Here is an 18,443-nt window from a genome sequence, read left to right on the forward strand (position 1 = left end):
GATCTCTTGGACGTGGCTGTGGTTCCAAGAGTTAAAACGATATAAATACTGTTTGTTTTCTCACACAAACCGCTCATTTCGTGTTTTAGGCCATCAATGTGTACATACATTTACGAGTCATTAAATCATGTTTAATTTGGACTTCTCTGTGCATGCGCTTTGAGGTGGTGACCATAGACCTCCATTATATGACTGATAGACAAACGGTTTGACCTAAAAATACCAAAATTGAAACTACTGCGGAAGCAAAGACACCTACATCTTGGATGCCCTTGAGGTAAGCTAAAACATACCAAAAATTAATTTCAAAGTGAACTATCCCTTTAAGCCCCTGCAGTGTGAACACAACCTTAGTTTTAGAATACCATGCAAAAGAGTCGAGACATTAGCGCATGTTTACATGTGTGAACGATCCATACTTTTATGTTTTGTAGACTGCTTTAGACTTTTTTTTTTCTTGGTAAAAAGTCAGGCAGATGTGTTTGTGATTGATATCTGAGCTCACGTGATTGAGTGTTTGCCGACAGACAGAAGCAGCGAGGGGCAGCTGAGGGGGACAGTCAATTCACTGGTGGCTTTTCTGTTCTGGTTTGTGTTGCAGACAGTTTGGTTTGACCTACATCAGCGACTAACAGACACTGATGGCACAACTAGCGCAGTAAGTACTAAAGCATGTCTTATATACCAAAGAGCATGTTAGAAAACTGCATAAAATCCTCCAAGACAATGCATGAACAATCCCCCGACAAAGCTTGGGTCTCTCCAGAGCTCCTCGTGCTGTTCCACACACCTGCAGCAGATCTGCCACCTGTTCCTCAGGATTTAGTCACATTTCTAGTCTCCATATGAAAGCACCAGCTCAGTGTGTTTAACACCAACATGTTCCAGGAGTCATTTGTGCCTTTAAAAGATAAGAGGCAGTATCACGCTACACCTCACATGACCACGAATCAGTCTCGCTCTGTGGACTTAGTGATACACACAGCAGAGCATGATGGGAATGCACAGAAATATCATACGGATTTGTTCGGTTAAAGTGTGGGATTTAATCTCTTGTAAAACTTTGTGGTTTAAAAGTTTTCGATCTAATAAGGAAAAGATTGCTGTGTTTAAAAAAAAAAAAGGAAAAGGTGCAACTGAGTTCAGTGTGTAACAGATCTTTGCTCAAATTGACTTCTTATTGACATTGCAGGGATCAGGGGTAATTGAATCATTCCTTTTTACACTTTGTCAATTTCAGGGCAAAATTGGGCTTCAAAATGACAGCTTTAGCGTGTGCCTCTGTGTTTGTTGATTAACACAAGCTTTGTTTTGGGAGCCATTAGATATTTCTGGAATTAGTTCATCCCACCTATAATAATATCAGGGTCTCCTGCAGTGTTATCTGCCACGATTATTACTAGAGCCCGACCGATATATCGGCAGACCGATATTATTGGCCGATATTAAGCATTTTCCAAACTATCGGTATCGGCAGTTATAATGGCCCATAAATGAATATTTCACAAATAAAATAAAAATGGACGAAACACGCTTGAACCATGTCACGAGTGTTGGAGTTGTATAGTTTGTCCACCAGAGGGCACTCTACACCGTTGGCAACACTCGTTGAGTTGGTCACGATACATACATTGCTTGAATAACAATTAAAAAAACATCCCCATCAGTTCTCTTAACTCAAATAAGCATGACAAAATTTGTGACTAATCATGTCCAGTTTAAAAAAATAAATAAATAAATAAAATATCGGCCGATATATCGGAATATCGGATTTTAAAACTCAAAAATATTTGTATCGGTATCGGCCTTCAAAATCCTTTATCGGTCGGGCTCTAATTATTACACAGAGCAGAAAAGAGCCATTTTAAAACAGAGTTTTTTCTGTTTACAACTGACTATTGCTCCATTTGCTTCTGGTAAATTGCATGCATTTTGACATTTGGATGACCTAATCCCAGTCACAAGTAACAGGAATTTGAACAGTGATGCCGAATATTTAAATGAGCAGGTAGATCTTCTTAAGGATTACAGCAATAGTGCTTTTCTTCACACCCTCATATATTTGAATATGTATGAATGCATATATTAGCATATAATTACTGCTACTTACGTTTTTGATTTTCCTCCTGTAAATATTTATGGAAGTCATTACAATGAGCTATATAAACAAAATGTTCAGGCATCTAAAATGTGTTCCCACCTCCAGATAGAAGAAAACAAAGGCTTTTTGGAGTCAATAGCAGAGTGGAGATGCGGCAAGAAGGAGAGCTCTTATCTTCTCTTCAAGACATGTTTATAGAGAGTGGACTAATGACTGATCAGTCCAGTGGCTCGATGCATCTGTTAGCTCAGCAGTTTAATACTTTCCAGGCTTTATTCACTGACTTCACTAGACTTACACCACCCGCAGTGCTTGTCTTGATTGGCCAATGTGAATATAAATTAGCTGATAAAACCCCCGAGGACAGACCGAAAGTGAAAGGGAGAGGGACAAATACATATCTGAGAGCCATATTTGCTAATTTGGAGGGAATTATGGGATGCAGAGAGGGACAGTGAGATGCCCCCATTTGTGCCTTTTCGACTCAACCCATTTGCATTAAGCTTTCCATTATTAGAAACCCAGTTATACTATTGAATGGTCGTGCAACACAGACGAGAGAAATCCGCTATTTACCTTTCACTTCCTCCTACAATGATGCAAACATCGTCATTTTACGTCATTGTAGGAGGAAGTGTAAGAGGGGGGATTTCTATAAAGACTACAAGCACTAGATCCCACCCTTTTAAACCCGCCCATAGGGGGTTGGGCCTAATGCTCTAACAGACCAATCACAGATCAGTGCCAGTGCGTTTGAGTTCACCGGCAGAAACTTTTTGAAAAGATTAACGAAGGTACTGAATACCAGAGGTGGGGACAAGTCACACATGGTCAAGTCCAAGCAAGTCTCAAGTCTTAACCATCAAGTCTCGAGTCAAGTCTCAAGTCGCAGTTCAGATAAATCAAGCAAGTCAAGTCAAGTCAAGGGTTCACCCTAAGCAAGTCAAGTCAAGTCCTGATAAGTTTCAAGTAAAGTCAAGTCACACTACTAAAATAAATAGAGGTAAATTTTTTCGATACATATTTATTTTTGCACAGAAAAGATGAACTTTTATACATATATTATGTATCTTACATTTGCTATATTAATCATATGGATATCTGTGCTACATTAATATCTGAAAATAAAATAAATTGTGTTGTTTACACAAAACGTTCAGAGTCTAAGATGTATCGATTCTAAGATGTATAATCCAATCTGTCTAATTCAATTTAATTGAAACGGTCTAAAATGTATGAAATCTAAAATGTAATATCTTATATCTTATATAAATGTAAAATATAAAATGTATGAAATGTATGAGAATATAAAATGCAATTTTTTTTTTTTTTTAATTCAGTAGTTTTTCTTATCATAGCCAACAAATGTCTTCGGAAACTCCTTTTCCTCGATTTACTGAAACCTATATGTAAAACGCATTTGCAGCTGCACAGCCGTGTATATATCTATGCTGCATATACAGACATCCCAACCTACAAGAATTCATTTCAGGGAGGTATATCTCAATGAATGTAATGTTGGGGGGGGGGGGTTAATATATGTTATATTAACATATTTACAATATGTTTAAAATAAATACAAAATAAAAATGGTAATATGTTATATTAACATATTTTATATTTAATAAATATTACATATTAAATAATATTATGTATATTATATATTAAATTGACATAAATATTAACAAATGATTGTTTTAATTATGGAATTCTCCATAATTAACTCCTAAACTTCAGTAGAGAACAATTCTTTGTAAGGAAGGAGGGGTTTCTTTATTGTACATTTATTTGCATGTAGTAGCCTATGTAGCATATGGTTTGCGTTGCTTTAAATTGGTCAGTGCAGCGCTGACTATTGAGTGTCGCTAGGAAACACGTCCGCGCTGCGCTGACGAATCGGCTGCGCGGCTCGGATCATTGAACCGTGCAGATGACATGTCTGCGCGGCACGAGCTCTGTAAAGCCCCGCTGTCTCGTCCCACTTTTGGTTTGTTTGGCTTCCCATATCTCTGCCGTGCACACGCCACACGCTATGTATGTTATACGCGCAGTATCTCGCTCTAGATTCCGGGAGATTTTAACTCATTTGCGGGCATCAGGGAGACGCTATCAATATGCGTGAGACTCCCGGAACTTCCGTTTGGCGCGGTTTGAATTGAGCAGCGTAAAGGCACAGATGCCGATATATTGATGCTGACGTCATAATATATATTTTAATTAACTGTATTGCTGTTTGTTTATTATATGTTCAAGTCATTGTCGAGTCTTCCACTTCAAGTCAAGTCAAGTCTCAAGTAACTTGTTCTCAAGTCAAAGTCAAGTCAAGTCATTTTTGTACTTTAATCAAGCAAGTCACAAGTCCTGAAAATTGTGACTCGAGTCAGACTCGAGTCAAGTCATGTGACTCGAGTCCCCCACCTCTGCTGAATACACAGATGCATTATGGAGGATTGGGATTACACAAAGTGTCGGCCATCTTTTTTTGGAAGCTACACTAGCAGGCTCTTGTTCTGTGGAGAAAGCTGAGTTGTAACTTTAGGGGTTACCGTCCTCTTTTTCACGGACATGTCCGGCCGTCGATGTCCGGGATTCAGCTTTTGCTTTCTGCAGTCGCTATTCATTGTTCACATGCACAGCTTTAGTTTCAATCTAACTGAATTCATTCCGATTGGTGAATCTGAATGTAGTATTTACATGAACGCTAAAAAGTGATGTGCGTTTTAACATTGCTAAGAAAATTCCCGCTCCTCCGTGAGAGATACGAGACCGGTGCGTCTCACAGGTGTCGCTCATCGTAATCACGCCACCGGCCTCGCGCCGTTCTCCCGCGGCCCTCACTCGTCCCGCTCGCCACAGTAAACATGATGAATGGCGACTGTAGAACGCAAAAGCCGAATCCCGGACAATCTCGAAACACATTTTCGGGCAGACTCATCACTAGTAGCCTAGACTTGTTGTTTAACCACTGCGCTCTGTTACCAGTAGGCGTGGCCTCCTAAAGCAGTGAAGCAAGTGCATTCTGGGAGTTGTTGTCTTTCAACCACATGAGCCAAAAATACATTGTCTGGCTTTTCTCAGTCTAGAAAGCTCCAAATTCAAAAATAATTTCACATTTCTTCTACATAAATGACCCATTTTAAATACACATTCATCTTTCCAGAGGTGGAGTGACCCTTTAAGCAAAGCAGTTTATTTAAAGAGATGCTAAACTTATATAATGCAACAACGCAATGTAGTCAGTGATTCCAGAGAACGGATAAATGGGGGTAGAAAGATGCCAATCAGAAAGAACTGGGACGGTATTCCCCAGTTTCCATGGTAACTGTTTCTTACATTTTTTTTATGGACTTGTACTGTACCTAAGACGTTCTCCTCACTCACATGGTAGGAAATTGTGCACATAAAATATTCTTCCCTCTTGTGTGTGTGTGTGTGCGTGTGTCTGTTTCTGATGCATAATGTAGAAGTTGAGCAGTTCAACTCCACATGGGGGTCTTTAGGGTTCATTAGTTTAGGTTCCCTTCTGAGCTAAAGAGACACACATCATACACATACGTAAAGCGCATTGGCCACATCAGGGATTGCTAATTCTGCATAAAGCCAAATGAGAGACATTGCAATACACCCATGAAATATTACTAAAGGAAATTTAAAGTGGCTTCTGTCAGAGCGAGAGATTTAAGGATTCTAATAATACAATGAGAATATCCCACAGAGCACAAAGCCTTACGCTATGGGTCACATTTGTATCGTCTACCAAGCTATGATTTATCGGTTTATTCCACAGCATTGAGTCTGAATGAAGCCCCCTCACGGTTCAAACAAACACTGAAGACTAATGAAAGCCATTAGTGCAACCGGTCTCGATGCGTTCGGTTCAGCCAGATGTCGAAATGCAAAGAAAATTGGATTGCGTATCCTCATGCATTCCTCTAATTATTCTTATGTGCCTATCAGATCAAGCCTCCAGTGGAGGAGAATGGGAAAACAGAATGATCCTTATCATTGTTGTGTGTAGGTCGGCTAATGTAGTGTTTCTGATTGCATTCTGGCTAGTGTAGGGTGGCATAGTGCTCTTGATTAAGTTCAGGGTTTATTACCAGGCTTCTGCTCTTTTATTGCCCTCGCCTTCGGGGAACGGGACTGCTGTCAAATCCAAGGGCCTAATGGTTTCTCTTGGGTTTTATCTTCCCCACCTGCTGAGGAACTACACATGCTTTATTGAAGATGTGACAATTTAGTTATAGCAGACACCACACACACCAAATATGCCCTGATATCTCCTAAAAAACATGCCCTTTTTCACGTTTCACGTTTTTCACATACACAACCGTTCAAAAGTTTGCGGTTAGCCAAGCTGCATTTATTTGATCAAAATACAGTAAAAAATATAATATATGAAATAGTATAAATAATATTTTAAAATGTCATTTATTCCTGTTATGGCAAAGCTTGAATTTTCATCATCATTACTCCAGTCTTGAGTGTCACGTGATCCTTCAGAAATCATGATTTGGTGCTCAAGAAACCTTTATTTATTTATTTATTTATTTATTTAGATGGGACAATGCATATTAATGAACATACAAGCATTGTCGAACGTAAATACGCCGGATTTAGCACAATGCTAATTTCCATCCGTTGTCCCCTAACACAGACAAATACAATCCAAAAACAAAAACAGACACACAATATACATATCAACAAAACACATGTGAAATTAAAAAATATATATATATAAATATAAATAAATTAAGAATAGTAATAATCATAAATGTTCCTATAGGCCTATCTTATAGAGAATGTATTGTAGTACCTTATTAAATTATATATATATATATTTTCAAGGTTTCTTTGATGAATAGAAAGTTCAGAACAACAGCATTTGGTTGAAATAGAAATCTAAGTCTTAACTGTTATTTTTAATCGATTTAATGAATACTTGTTGAATAAAAGTAATAATTATTATATAAAAAAAATTGAACTGACTCTTTTGAACGGTAGTTATTTATAAACATTTTAAAGGATATTACTTTAGGTTGAAATGATTTGCATATTGGCATCTTAAACCTTGATGATATTCAGCATATAAATGCAGATGTTAATCAACGCTCCAGGCTCCTCGGGGTGCTCTGCGGTGTGGAAATATCTGCCAAGAAATTATAATATTTAAACCTATCATTTCTTAGTAATACTTGGTATTTAATCAAGTCTCTTAGACTCAATAAAATTGGTTCAAGATGACAGCACCAATTTAGAAGCGAGTGGGAGCCCTGAGTGACATGTTACACGAGAACGCCGAGTCAAAAGCAGTTCGGTTTCATTTCCGTGAAGGACTGAAATTTACCCTTTATGAAATGTTATGAAATTTTGAAACAGCAAATGTGTGGGGTTTTTTTTCATTATTTGTTTCAGGGAAGCAGGTTTAATGCCTGCCCTGTTATTATTTGTACTGAACTTGATTTGGTAGCCAACCACACTCCCTCCCACAATTCTACATCATTTGGATTACACTGGGAATTAATTAGTTACTTAGGCGACGATCCAAAGGAGTTGCTGAATTGATTTTACACTCTGGCATTTTTCATACTGTATATAATTCTCCTCCTGAAGGAATAACCAAATGAAGATTAACCCTTGCTTAACCTTTCAGCTGTAATATAGACCATAACTCTTATTAAATTAGGATCAAAGCTTTTAAGACCGTTTGCTTTTCTAAGCAGTCTTAGAGTTAAAGGGTTAGTTCACCCGAAAATTTAAATTTTAAATTCAATTTATTCATCATATAAAGCGATTGTGTCTCTTCTGAAAATTTGGACCAAACTTCTCAATTCATATGGATTAGTTTAAGGATCTATGAACTTTTTGAAGCATCAAAGTTGTAGTTGCGTAGCTGACAGAAAGCTCTCAGATTTCATCAAAAAGATCTTCATTTGTGTTATGAAAATGTTGAGTAATTCATAACAAAATTTTCATTTTTGGGTGAAGAAAAGTCTTTATAACGTATGGTGTCTTAAACCCTTAAGTCTCAAAATAAGTCTGGTTTTATTTATTTATTTTGCCTCAAGAGAACATTAAAAATATGACAAGACGTTCCCATCATCCTCCTAGACTCACAGTTCTCATTATGTATTCAGACGATTGGAAACAAACCACGTTCTCTCTGTCCCCATCCTATCGCTCTTTTTCTCTCTTTAGTCCCTCTACCTGATCCGCCAGGAGATGAATGTTTCCCAGAAGCAGCTGGGAGAGTTCTGCGAGGCCCTGAAACAATACCTGAAGAATGTGTCTACTCAGAGAGACTGCTTCCAGTGAGTTGACTTCATTTGTCTTACTTTGACCTTCTAGTATTTTTCTAATTCCCTCTTTCTCTGTCATTGCATCTTATAAGTATGTTAGAACAAAACTTTTCTGTGCTTTTTTTTTATAGTGCTGTCAGGCTTAAGTGTTTTCTGGTAAGGGAAAGGCACATCATTATTAAGTTTCATATGTTTCAAAATGTCTGTTGGAGGGTAGCAATAACTGCACTGCATAACTGCTATATTTCTTAAAGTAAACCTGTGCCTCTCTAATAAATGCATGCATCTCATCAATGTGTATTTATCCCTGATGTGTTGAAATAAGACACTGTATCGTTTTACCTCCTTTAGATATAGATGGCAGGTGATGTTATTCTAGTTCATGAATTAATGATGAAACTGGTTAAACAATTGCCGTTTTTCTGATAGTGTTGTTTACAAATCGTCCTGAACTACTTTAAAATCAGTAAGTTACTTAGTTTTTCACCTGGGTAAAACTGGATAAACTATTGTTCAAAAGATTAGTATCAGTATTTTTTTTTTTTTAATTAATTAATAGTTAAATTATTCAGCAAGGATACATTAAATTGATTTAAAGTGACAGAAAAGGCTTTTACATTGTTACAAACAAATTTTTTAAATGCTTTTGTTCTAAAAAAAAAACATCATGGTTTCCATTAAAAAAAAAAAAAAAAATCATGGTTTCCACACAAAAAAGTAGCACAACTGATAATAATAAGAAATGAATTGAGCACCAAATCGGCTTTGCCATCACAAATACAATTTGAACATAATTTAAAAATTGAAGGCAGTTATCATAATTGTAATAATGTTTCACAATATAACAGTTTTTAATGTATTTGTGATTAAATAAATGCAGTCTTGGTGAGCATAAGAGACTCAACAAATCTTAATAACCCCAAACAATTGAACTGTGGTTTGCTTCATTTTCAATTTTTTGGTCAGGCCATGACTGGAGCATTTTTCAGCCCCACACCACTGTATAAAATAATGGTGTAATAGCAGTGAGTAAAAGAGGCCCTTTATTGTGTAAGCTCCCCGAGACCGTTCTCTGAGAGGGGGTTTTGTGTGGCAGCATTTACTGCCGTCATGATTCACATCAGACTAGTGAATAATTGATCAGTGAGAACATCTGCAAGCTTCTCTGCTGAACTGTCATCTCTGTAGCCTCCCTTATTTCTTTCAACTTTCCTCCTCTCATGTTCGGTTCGTGAAACGGTGATTGAAATGCTCTTTGATTTCTACTGCAGCACATTTTATTCCGATTAACTTATAACTCACTGACCGACTTGTTCAGATACTTTTGTTCACTGTTTTGCAACAATAATAATTCTGTACGGTTATTAAAGTCAACATAACATCAAAATTGAACCTATTTACTTTTTTTGAGGGATTCATTGGAGCAAGAAAGAATCATGTCTTGATAATCTTAAATCTAAATGTAGCTTTCTCTCAGTGTTATTTTAATCATTGATACACTAGGCTACTATTTTGAATTAGATTTCGTTTTTATATTTGCGTTGACTTTAAATGTCTGACCACAATGTTTTCTAACATGTGGGCGACCCAAGATTGAGTACAGCTTGAATCATTTCCCCATCCAGAAAGCGTTTTGCTGAAAGTTTGAGGAGTCTGTGGGAGTTGTCAGAACCTTGTTGATTTATTGAGCTAGTGCTAATCATTGCTGTTTTGTTGCCTAAGAGCTGCAGCTCTAGCTGAACAGAAATATCTGAGGAGTTACTGCCATCAAGTGGAGTGTCATACAGTACAATGAATGATTATGCTTCTGTTAACGTTTTCAATATGGCAGGTTCATTTCCGTCTCTTTGAAAACATTTTCTTTATTCTCACTGTTTGTTTCTAACATTGTTTTCCCTCAGCTTTCTGAATCTGTGTTGATGAAGTGTGTAGTGTTTTTTCATTGTTCTTCTGTTCACCTCTCTCCAGTGTGACGGCTGTGCGGCTGCCTGACGGCCTTTCCTTTGTGGTGTACGAGTTCTGGGACGGAGAGGAGGAGTGGAAGAGGTAAAACGCCTTTTCTCCTGTGTGTGACTGTGTTTGTTGTGTTCACTGGGATCTTCGCTCTTAACTCAGCACCTGAACTATCACGAGACAAGTCATGAGAAAAAAAAGCTTTTACTTAAAAGTTAAAGGGATAGTTCACTTTGAAAGTCATTTTTGGTATGTTTTAGTTTACCTCAAGGGCATCTAAGATGCAGGTGTCTTTGTTTCCGCAGTAGTTTCAATTCTTATATTTTTAGGTCAAACCGTTCTTGTCTGTCAGTCATATTATGGAGGTCTATGGTCACCACCTCAAAGAGCATGCACAGAGAAGTCCAAATTAAACATGATTACACATTGTACACATTGATGGCCTAAGACACGAAACAAATGGTTTGTGTGAGAAAACGAACAGTATTTATATCGTTTTACCTCACAAAGCGTCCTTGGACGTGGCTGTGGTAACAAGAGGTAAAAACTATATAAATATTCTTCGTTTTCTCACACAAACCGCTCGTTTTGTGAAAAAAGCAAAAAGTTCCCCACACAGATTTTGCTTGTTTCCCTCGAAATTGCTGCACTGACCAACAGAAAGTAGGGGTGGGAATCTCTAACGCCTCACGATTCGATTATGATTCAGAGGCCTGCGATTTGATGCTAAAGCGATTATCGATTATCTGAATCAAGTAAAAAGTACAAACTAATGACCCATAAAGAATTAACGTACAAGATATTTTTTTAACATTGCAAAGATCCGACACGAAAATAAATGTGTGCCTGAACTAGGAGCATACTTGTAGTAACTGAATAATATAACAACGACTGGTACAGCCATAGACAGTAAAAGAAATGGACAGAGCCATCTCATTGGAACTTTTGCTAGGTATTCTGATTAATTATTTTGTCATTTTGCCTCCACGTTTCCCCGATTGCGCGCGAGCTTCTTCTCATGTCCATACGGTAATCTCTCTACTGTGCGACAGAGTCGTGTGGGTATAACGCAATCGTTAGCCTACTTTCACTAAAACTGCTTCTATGGGGCCATAACATAATGAAGCATTTTATACATTGTCGTGTTTCTTTAGAAATAAATAGACAAATGGGGTCTTCAAACGCCTCAGATGTAAAGTTATTCGCTGTCAAAGTGACGCCAAAATGAATGGGAGTCAATGGGAATGCTAACGCAAGTGAAGTTCTGCTACAAGATGGCAGCTCCCGCGAGGCTTCTGGATTACCCCCTTGATCGCGTCTCTGTTATGTGCACACCGCAGACGGTCCGGCGGCCACTGCACTTCCGCGCTTCCAAGTTCCGTCTTTCGCGTTCCGTCAATAATATATCTAAAAAAATATTTATTTATTTTTTGGAAAATCAATTTTTGACATTTGTGAATCAGGATTCAGAATCATTCACGTCCGCATCGCCATGCATAAGAGTCGATTTTTACCCCCCCCCCCCCCCCCCCCCCCCACCCCTAACAGAAAGATGCTTGGTTTGAAACAGACTAGTTTAAAAGTGACTTCTGTGTGAGCTTCATACATCACTACACTATTGACAGTGGACCTTTTTCTGTCTGAGAAATGTGATCAAGCCTTTACAAACACTTGTTTTTCGATTAATAACATAGCTTTATTGGGCTATTTACATATCAAACATAATTTGTTTGTTTTTTGGAAGTTACATTCAGAATCCACTTTTACAGTAGGCTATACAATTGATGCTACTTTGCATCTGAAGATATCAGAGTTCTGGAACTGTGTTTATTTTGCTCCTTTTTTTAACCGCCTCTGCTTCTCTCTCAGGCACCTTCAGACTGCAGCTTGCAAGGCCTTCCAGCATGTCAAAGTGGATACTCTATGCCAGCCCGAGGCTGTGTCCTCTGTCGCTGTGCCTGGTGCGTATCACTGCCGCCTGCCGTAGAGGCTGTTATGGGCTATGGTGCCAAACCAGCCTTTGATGCTACTTTATGAGAGATGTCAGTACATTTCACAGCCATTATGCGCCCTGCAGGATTAAGTGCTCTGACAGTCTCTGCATTTAGTGTGTTCACACTTGGCATGTTTAATTTGATTAAAACGAACCCTGGTGCGATTTGCTCTGTCAGTGCGGTTCATTTGGTGCGCACAAAACAAGCGGGCCGAGGCCGCTGAAGAGAACGAGCTCTGGTATAAAATATGAACGCAAAAGACATGTAAACAAACCAAAAACGGGATATGTCACAAGATTCTCAAGCATACCTGTTTTATCTTGTCATAGTCGCGATGTTGCCCATCACAGTTTGATACAAGCATCAGAACCGCGTCTCATCGCAGATCTTCATGTGTGTGTGACGCTCCCTCCCGCTGTTTTGGCTCCTTTACACATTTGATAATGAGATCACGAGTTCTCAGCTAGTCAAATGTAGGCTACACACATACAACGAGAGCATTTAGCCCAGCACACAGCATTGTTTTAGATGTTGGGTAAGTTCTGGGTCCCACTTTATATTAAGTGGCTTTTAGTACTAGGAAAATAAGTACAATATACTTATTGTGTTCAGGTTGTATAGTAAAACACTTTTGCTGCTATTGAGGTGTGATATGGGTAAGGTTAGGGACAGGTGTGGTGGTATGGGTAGGTATCAGGGTGGGTTAAGGTGTAAGGGTAGGGTCAACTGTGTAATTACAAATGTAATTACATCAATTAATTACAGTTGTAATTACATGCATGTATTTTCAAAATATAAGTACAATGTAAAAACATGTATGTACACAATAAGTCCAATGTATCAAAGTAGTAACTTCAATGTAAGTACATAGTACTTAAAGCCACTTAATATAAAGTGAGACCAAGTTCTGATATGTAATAAAAGCTGACGAATCAGGTTGTGAACATATCCATATGCTTTTAGGTTCGGTGTTAAAATGCCAATGTGAACGCTCAGCGTTTTTGAGTCCAGACCAAACGAACCGAGCTACAGGTGTGAACACAGCTTGAGAATTCATTTCAAAATTCTCCATCAAGCGCCTTCCTTGGCATACTAGAAACCTTTGATCTGATTTCTCTTTGAATGTGATGTGATTTCAAAAGCCAATCCCTCACCATGCCTACCGTTTAGCATAACCGCAGCGGAAACGATTGGCTTGTATATGTATGCCGGTTGACAAATTTCCACCATATTTTGCAACGTGAAAGTAAAAGGTATTTTCAACGAATGTGCAAGAATCCCGATTCATTGCCTGCCGTAGGTAAATAACTAGTAGAATAACAAAGTGTAGTAAACGGTAAAACTATTTGCACTACAAACCAGTGTTTTATAATTATGACAATACATTAAAGGGGTCATGAACTGGCTTTTTAAATTTTATTATATTGTTGTCCGAGGTCAACTTATGATGTTCGCTTGTTTTTTGCATTCAAAAGCATCAAAATTGAATAAGTAATAGGGTATTTTCTACCCTAGTTTTGAGCCCAGCTGAAAAACACTTGGTTTTTATGGGCGTCTCGCACTGAAGACATGGAAGTAAACGCCCACTGCTGTGAGTGGAGAACAATTCTGCATTATAATGAGTTTCCACTAGAGCCCAACCGATAAAGGATTTTGAAGGCCGATACGATACAAATATTTTTGGGTTTTAAAATCCGATATTCCGAAATATCGACCGATTTTTATTATTTTTTTTTTTAAACTGGACATGATAGTCACAAATTTTGTCATGCTTATTTGAGTTAAGAGAACTGATGGGGATGTTCTTTTAATTGTTATTCAAGCAATGTATGTATCGTGAACAATTCAACGAGTGTTGCCAACAGGAACGGTGTAGAGTGCCCTCTGGTGGACAAACTATACAACTCCAACACTCGTGACATGGTTCGAGCGTGTTTCGTCCGTTTTTATTTTATTTTTGAAATATTCATTTATCGGCCATTATAACTTTTGAAAACATCCAATTTTGTTAAATGGCAACCGGAATGATTCGCCCATACATGTTCCACCCAGAGTCCGTGTGTTGCACCATTCCTGTCGGATCCAATATAGACGGCACAGCACCGTTCTTTACTCTTAATCGGTCTGCAAATCCAGCCGTGTTGAAGTAGGCGTTGATCTTCTTCTGCGGGGGTGGTGTTTTATCCATAGTTCCCCACTTTGAAAAACGAGTCGTTTGCTGAGCCTGGTGTCAATAAAAGCTTTTACTGGACTAACAAGGACATTTTCAGGTCTGAAACTTACAGGATATTCTCATAATATATGATGACCTCTTAAACCTCGCAGCGACAAAGCGACAAGATCCCATTCATTCACGAGCGACAGTGACCGTTGGCGACAGAATGTGGGCGTGTCAAGAGACAAGCGACAAAAGTTGAGAATTTTCAACTTTATGCAAATGAGAAGCGATTTTCGCGAGAGACAACCAATAGGAAAGAAGACTTTCGGTGGAGTTCACGTCACCGTCTTGAGTGCAGGCAAGACAGAAAGAAAGAGTACGAGGACGATTTCACTGTTTATGATTTGACTGTAAACACATACATGGATAATAAAATGATGCATGGAAAAGAAACTATCGACAGTCTCAGTGAGTTTAATTCATACATTTAACGTTATAGTTCGAGTGTGTAATTTTATGATGCACGTTTAACACTGCTGCAGTTCATTTTACAATTTCCCCTGCATTGCGTTGACTATTAGGGACAAGAAAATTGATTATTTGTCAAATTCGAATGTTGTTTTTATAATTTGTGACCGTATGAGTGAGTTTAATTTGTTCATTGATTGATCGTTGATCTAGTAAATGATTTAATCCACTGAACACAGCTGTGGAGATATAAAAACACTCTCCCAACAGCATACGGTTTCTTTTTAGCCTTAAAAGTCTTTTATTCCCAGTCAAATTAAAATTATATAGTTGTATATATCAGTTGTGATGGTCTTTTGTATAGATATGGCCAGACGTGCAGTCTACCAATAACATCAGAGCGACGAACGCCCACAAGCGACATCGCAGTTCAGAGACTAGCGACACATAGTGACTAAATCACTGGCGGTGTGAACGGGGCTTTAGATGTCAAAAGCTCAAGGAAAATTTGATTTCTCAGTTCATCACCCCTTTAAAATATTATAATAAGAAACCAGTTTGCAAAATCAATGAGCTGTGCTGGACAAACATAAAGACGTGCAGTTGAGGCATTAAATATTTACTGTTGCTTATCTGTTTGATAGTGACACTGAGTGACAATATCTCTCTCTCACTCTCTCTAGCCGCCTGGTGCAGCCTGAACAAAGACTAAGAAGCGAGCCAGTCTGCGGGTGGAACGGTCCCGCCTTATGCCTGAAACCCTTCTCTTCTCCTCCACTTCCCCCTCTCTATCCCTGTCACAGTCCCTGCTATCTTAACTACCCCCCTTTCAGCGCTCTCCCCACTCTGCCCCCCCTTCTCTTTTATAATTACTTGTTTACACAGTATCCATTTGATATTGAGCCAAAAGTAGTGTCGGCTGCAGAGAGCGCCGGACACAGCACCAGTTCCCTCTTCACCTCCATTGCAACGTACAGAGACGACACTAAAACTCCCCAAAGCGTTTGGGAACCTCACCTGGTTGATTCGCATTTGCATTTGAAACATCAACTTGCATAAGCAGTCTCTCCTAGTTCTAACTAAACGAGGCTGAGTAATATTTCATCCCAATTTAAACACGCATTCGCTGCTTTGCAAACAGTTCCCTTTGGTACAACTTCTGAGAAGACAAAAACTGTGCAGCAAAGTATTTCTACAGCTGTCCATGGACAATAGTGTTTCTGTAAAGGTCATTTGATACTAGTTATAGGTTGGTGTTATAAATACTTTGAACTGTATGTTCATGAGCCATGTAGAGCAGTGGTTTTCTAACCTGGACCCAGGGACGGATTATGACTTGTAAAGGCCCTGGGGATCGTGTTCTCCGTTATTTAACTTTAAAATGTAGAAATCTTTTCTTGCCTCTGGATCTAGAAGAACTGAGGGCCAACCCTCATTAGGACTGTCGCTTTTGAAAAAAATCAAATTCGAAACGGATATCAAATATCAAGCAATGAATTCGAATATCTACTTTTTTATTTGAAGGTCCATCTTTTACAGTCGAGTGAAGGGTGTACGTTTTTACTTTTTACGGTTCAGATTTAATAACTGTGCTAAAACATACTCTATTGCTCTCTCTAAGCCCATTTTGTGGGATCATTTATAATTAGGCAATAAAACATTATGCAAATGAGGCAAATGTAGTCTCACTTGAAAATGGGCAGTTATAGTGTAATAATAATAGATAGGTCTTTTTCCAGTACTTTTTAAACACAAAATTGACAATAAGTGGAGACAATAGTTGAGTGACAATACTTCTATAAGAGGTTTTGGGCCCAACATTTTCCAGGGAGCCCTCAGAGTCCAAGACCCTTGTTTAAGAGGCCTTATGTAAGCTATGAGACACAGCATTAATAAACATTTGTTTTCATTTGTTCACTTTTCAAAAAACTTTTGCTGATAATTCACTCACGTCTTTCTTTCTTCAGTCGTAAAGAAATTTTCCGAGTCAATTCGTTCGTTTCGTTCATTGAATGAACCAAATGACTCCGAAAAAGATTTGTTCGTTTTGATGAACGAGTTCAAACAGGAGAGTCACAAATGTGCGCCACAGAACAGAGCAAGGCGAGCATTTGAGCTTATAAAACTTAAACTTTGTTATTTATTTATTAAATGAGCGATCGTTTCGCTTGATCAATCGTTTAAAGCCCTTTGAACAGTTTGCACTGAAACTGTCTTTTGGACCTAGAACCGTTTGGTTCCCATTGGAGTCCATTATATGGAGAAAATCATGGAATGTTTTCATCAAAAACCTTAATTTCTTTTCGACTGAAGAAAGATTGACATGGACATCTTGGATGACATAGGGGTGAGTAAATTATCAGCAAAAGTTTTTTTAAAAGTGAACTACTCCTTTAATGGGTTTTCTGGACCAAACTGGATTGCACGGCCTTAAACCCCTGGGACCCCATAGGCCCGGTCAGTAATCCATCCCTGCCTGGACCCACGACTCTGCACATTTTGTATGTCTCCTAATTAGCACACTTGATTCAGATCATCAGATTGTTAGGGAGAGAGCTCCAACCGAGCGTGTCAGATAAGAGAGACATCCGAAATGTGCATAGTTGTGGGTCCCCAGGACCACTGATATAGAGAGACTGGTATTTTTGACACATACTGCCAGTCAAAGGGCCCACATTTACAACACACCAAATAAACATCTGCTCCAAAAGCACAATGTACCTTAACTATTGATGAAATGCTTATGTAAATGTGATTTGCTGATAGAGACTAGCGTAATAACAGACTTATCTTGAAAATTGTGTGTCGACCATTGTTGACTGGATCTAGGAAAGAGTGGCACTGACTTAATATTCCATCAGTTTTATTGCTTCTGAATTATCAAATCATTTCATTTCTCAGGACAAGCCGAAATTTAGTAGAGGATTTTTCAAAAGTGATGTTGTTGACCAGTAAGACTGTTGTGTTTGTGTGAATTTCTGGTTGGCTCAAAAACGTAAACAACTCGACACCAGGCGAAACCAACACGGCCCAAACTGCAGCGTTCCTTTCCCACCAATCCTGCCTTCTGTTTGGTTCGTTCATCCCTCACAGTGAGTGCATGTTACAAATGAATGTCCAGTAAATGATTTGCCGTAGAATTTAGCTATGCTACTTTAAATGGATTTTGTGCATTTCTTATTTTCTTTTATATTACTCCAGTAATGGAACAAAAAGAAACAACTATATTAAATGAATAAAACTATACGAGCAGTCACTTTTAATGGCATTGTTTGATGAAATACTACTTCTTATACCCATGTATGTTTCCGTATACTGGCTTTCTCTCTTATAAGTGAGTGTAGAGATTTATTGCAGGGATGCAAAGTATTATATTCGTCTTAAATTTGTTAAAATTCTAGATTATGTAGAGTGCTGCTATTCAATAAAGTGCTGAAAAAGGATCTGTCGTTGCATTTCTTTTTAAAGTC

The 18,443-nt window shown here is 38.3% G+C and overlaps 1 protein-coding gene across 2 annotated transcripts in view; it reads left to right on the forward strand.

Moving 5' to 3' along the window:
* The window catches only part of necab2 (N-terminal EF-hand calcium binding protein 2), a 96,495-nt gene extending 78,079 nt beyond the window's left edge, over nt 1–18,416 (forward strand). The window contains exons 9-13 of one of the 2 annotated variants that reach the window (XM_039684245.2): nt 602–658; nt 8,300–8,412; nt 10,369–10,446; nt 12,223–12,314; nt 15,657–18,416. In XM_039684245.2, the coding sequence (XP_039540179.1) occupies nt 602–658; nt 8,300–8,412; nt 10,369–10,446; nt 12,223–12,314; nt 15,657–15,685 (369 nt within the window). In that variant the 3' untranslated portion in view covers nt 15,686–18,416. The remainder of the gene's footprint in view (nt 1–601; nt 659–8,299; nt 8,413–10,368; nt 10,447–12,222; nt 12,315–15,656) is intronic. The other variant, XM_039684246.2, reaches the window with a different exon arrangement.
* Nucleotides 18,417–18,443: the final 27 nt, after the last annotated feature.

Source organism: Pimephales promelas, chromosome 10 (assembly GCF_988280905.1).
Source record: "Pimephales promelas chromosome 10, fPimPro1.hap1.1, whole genome shotgun sequence".
Lineage (NCBI taxonomy): Eukaryota > Metazoa > Chordata > Actinopteri > Cypriniformes > Leuciscidae > Pimephales > Pimephales promelas.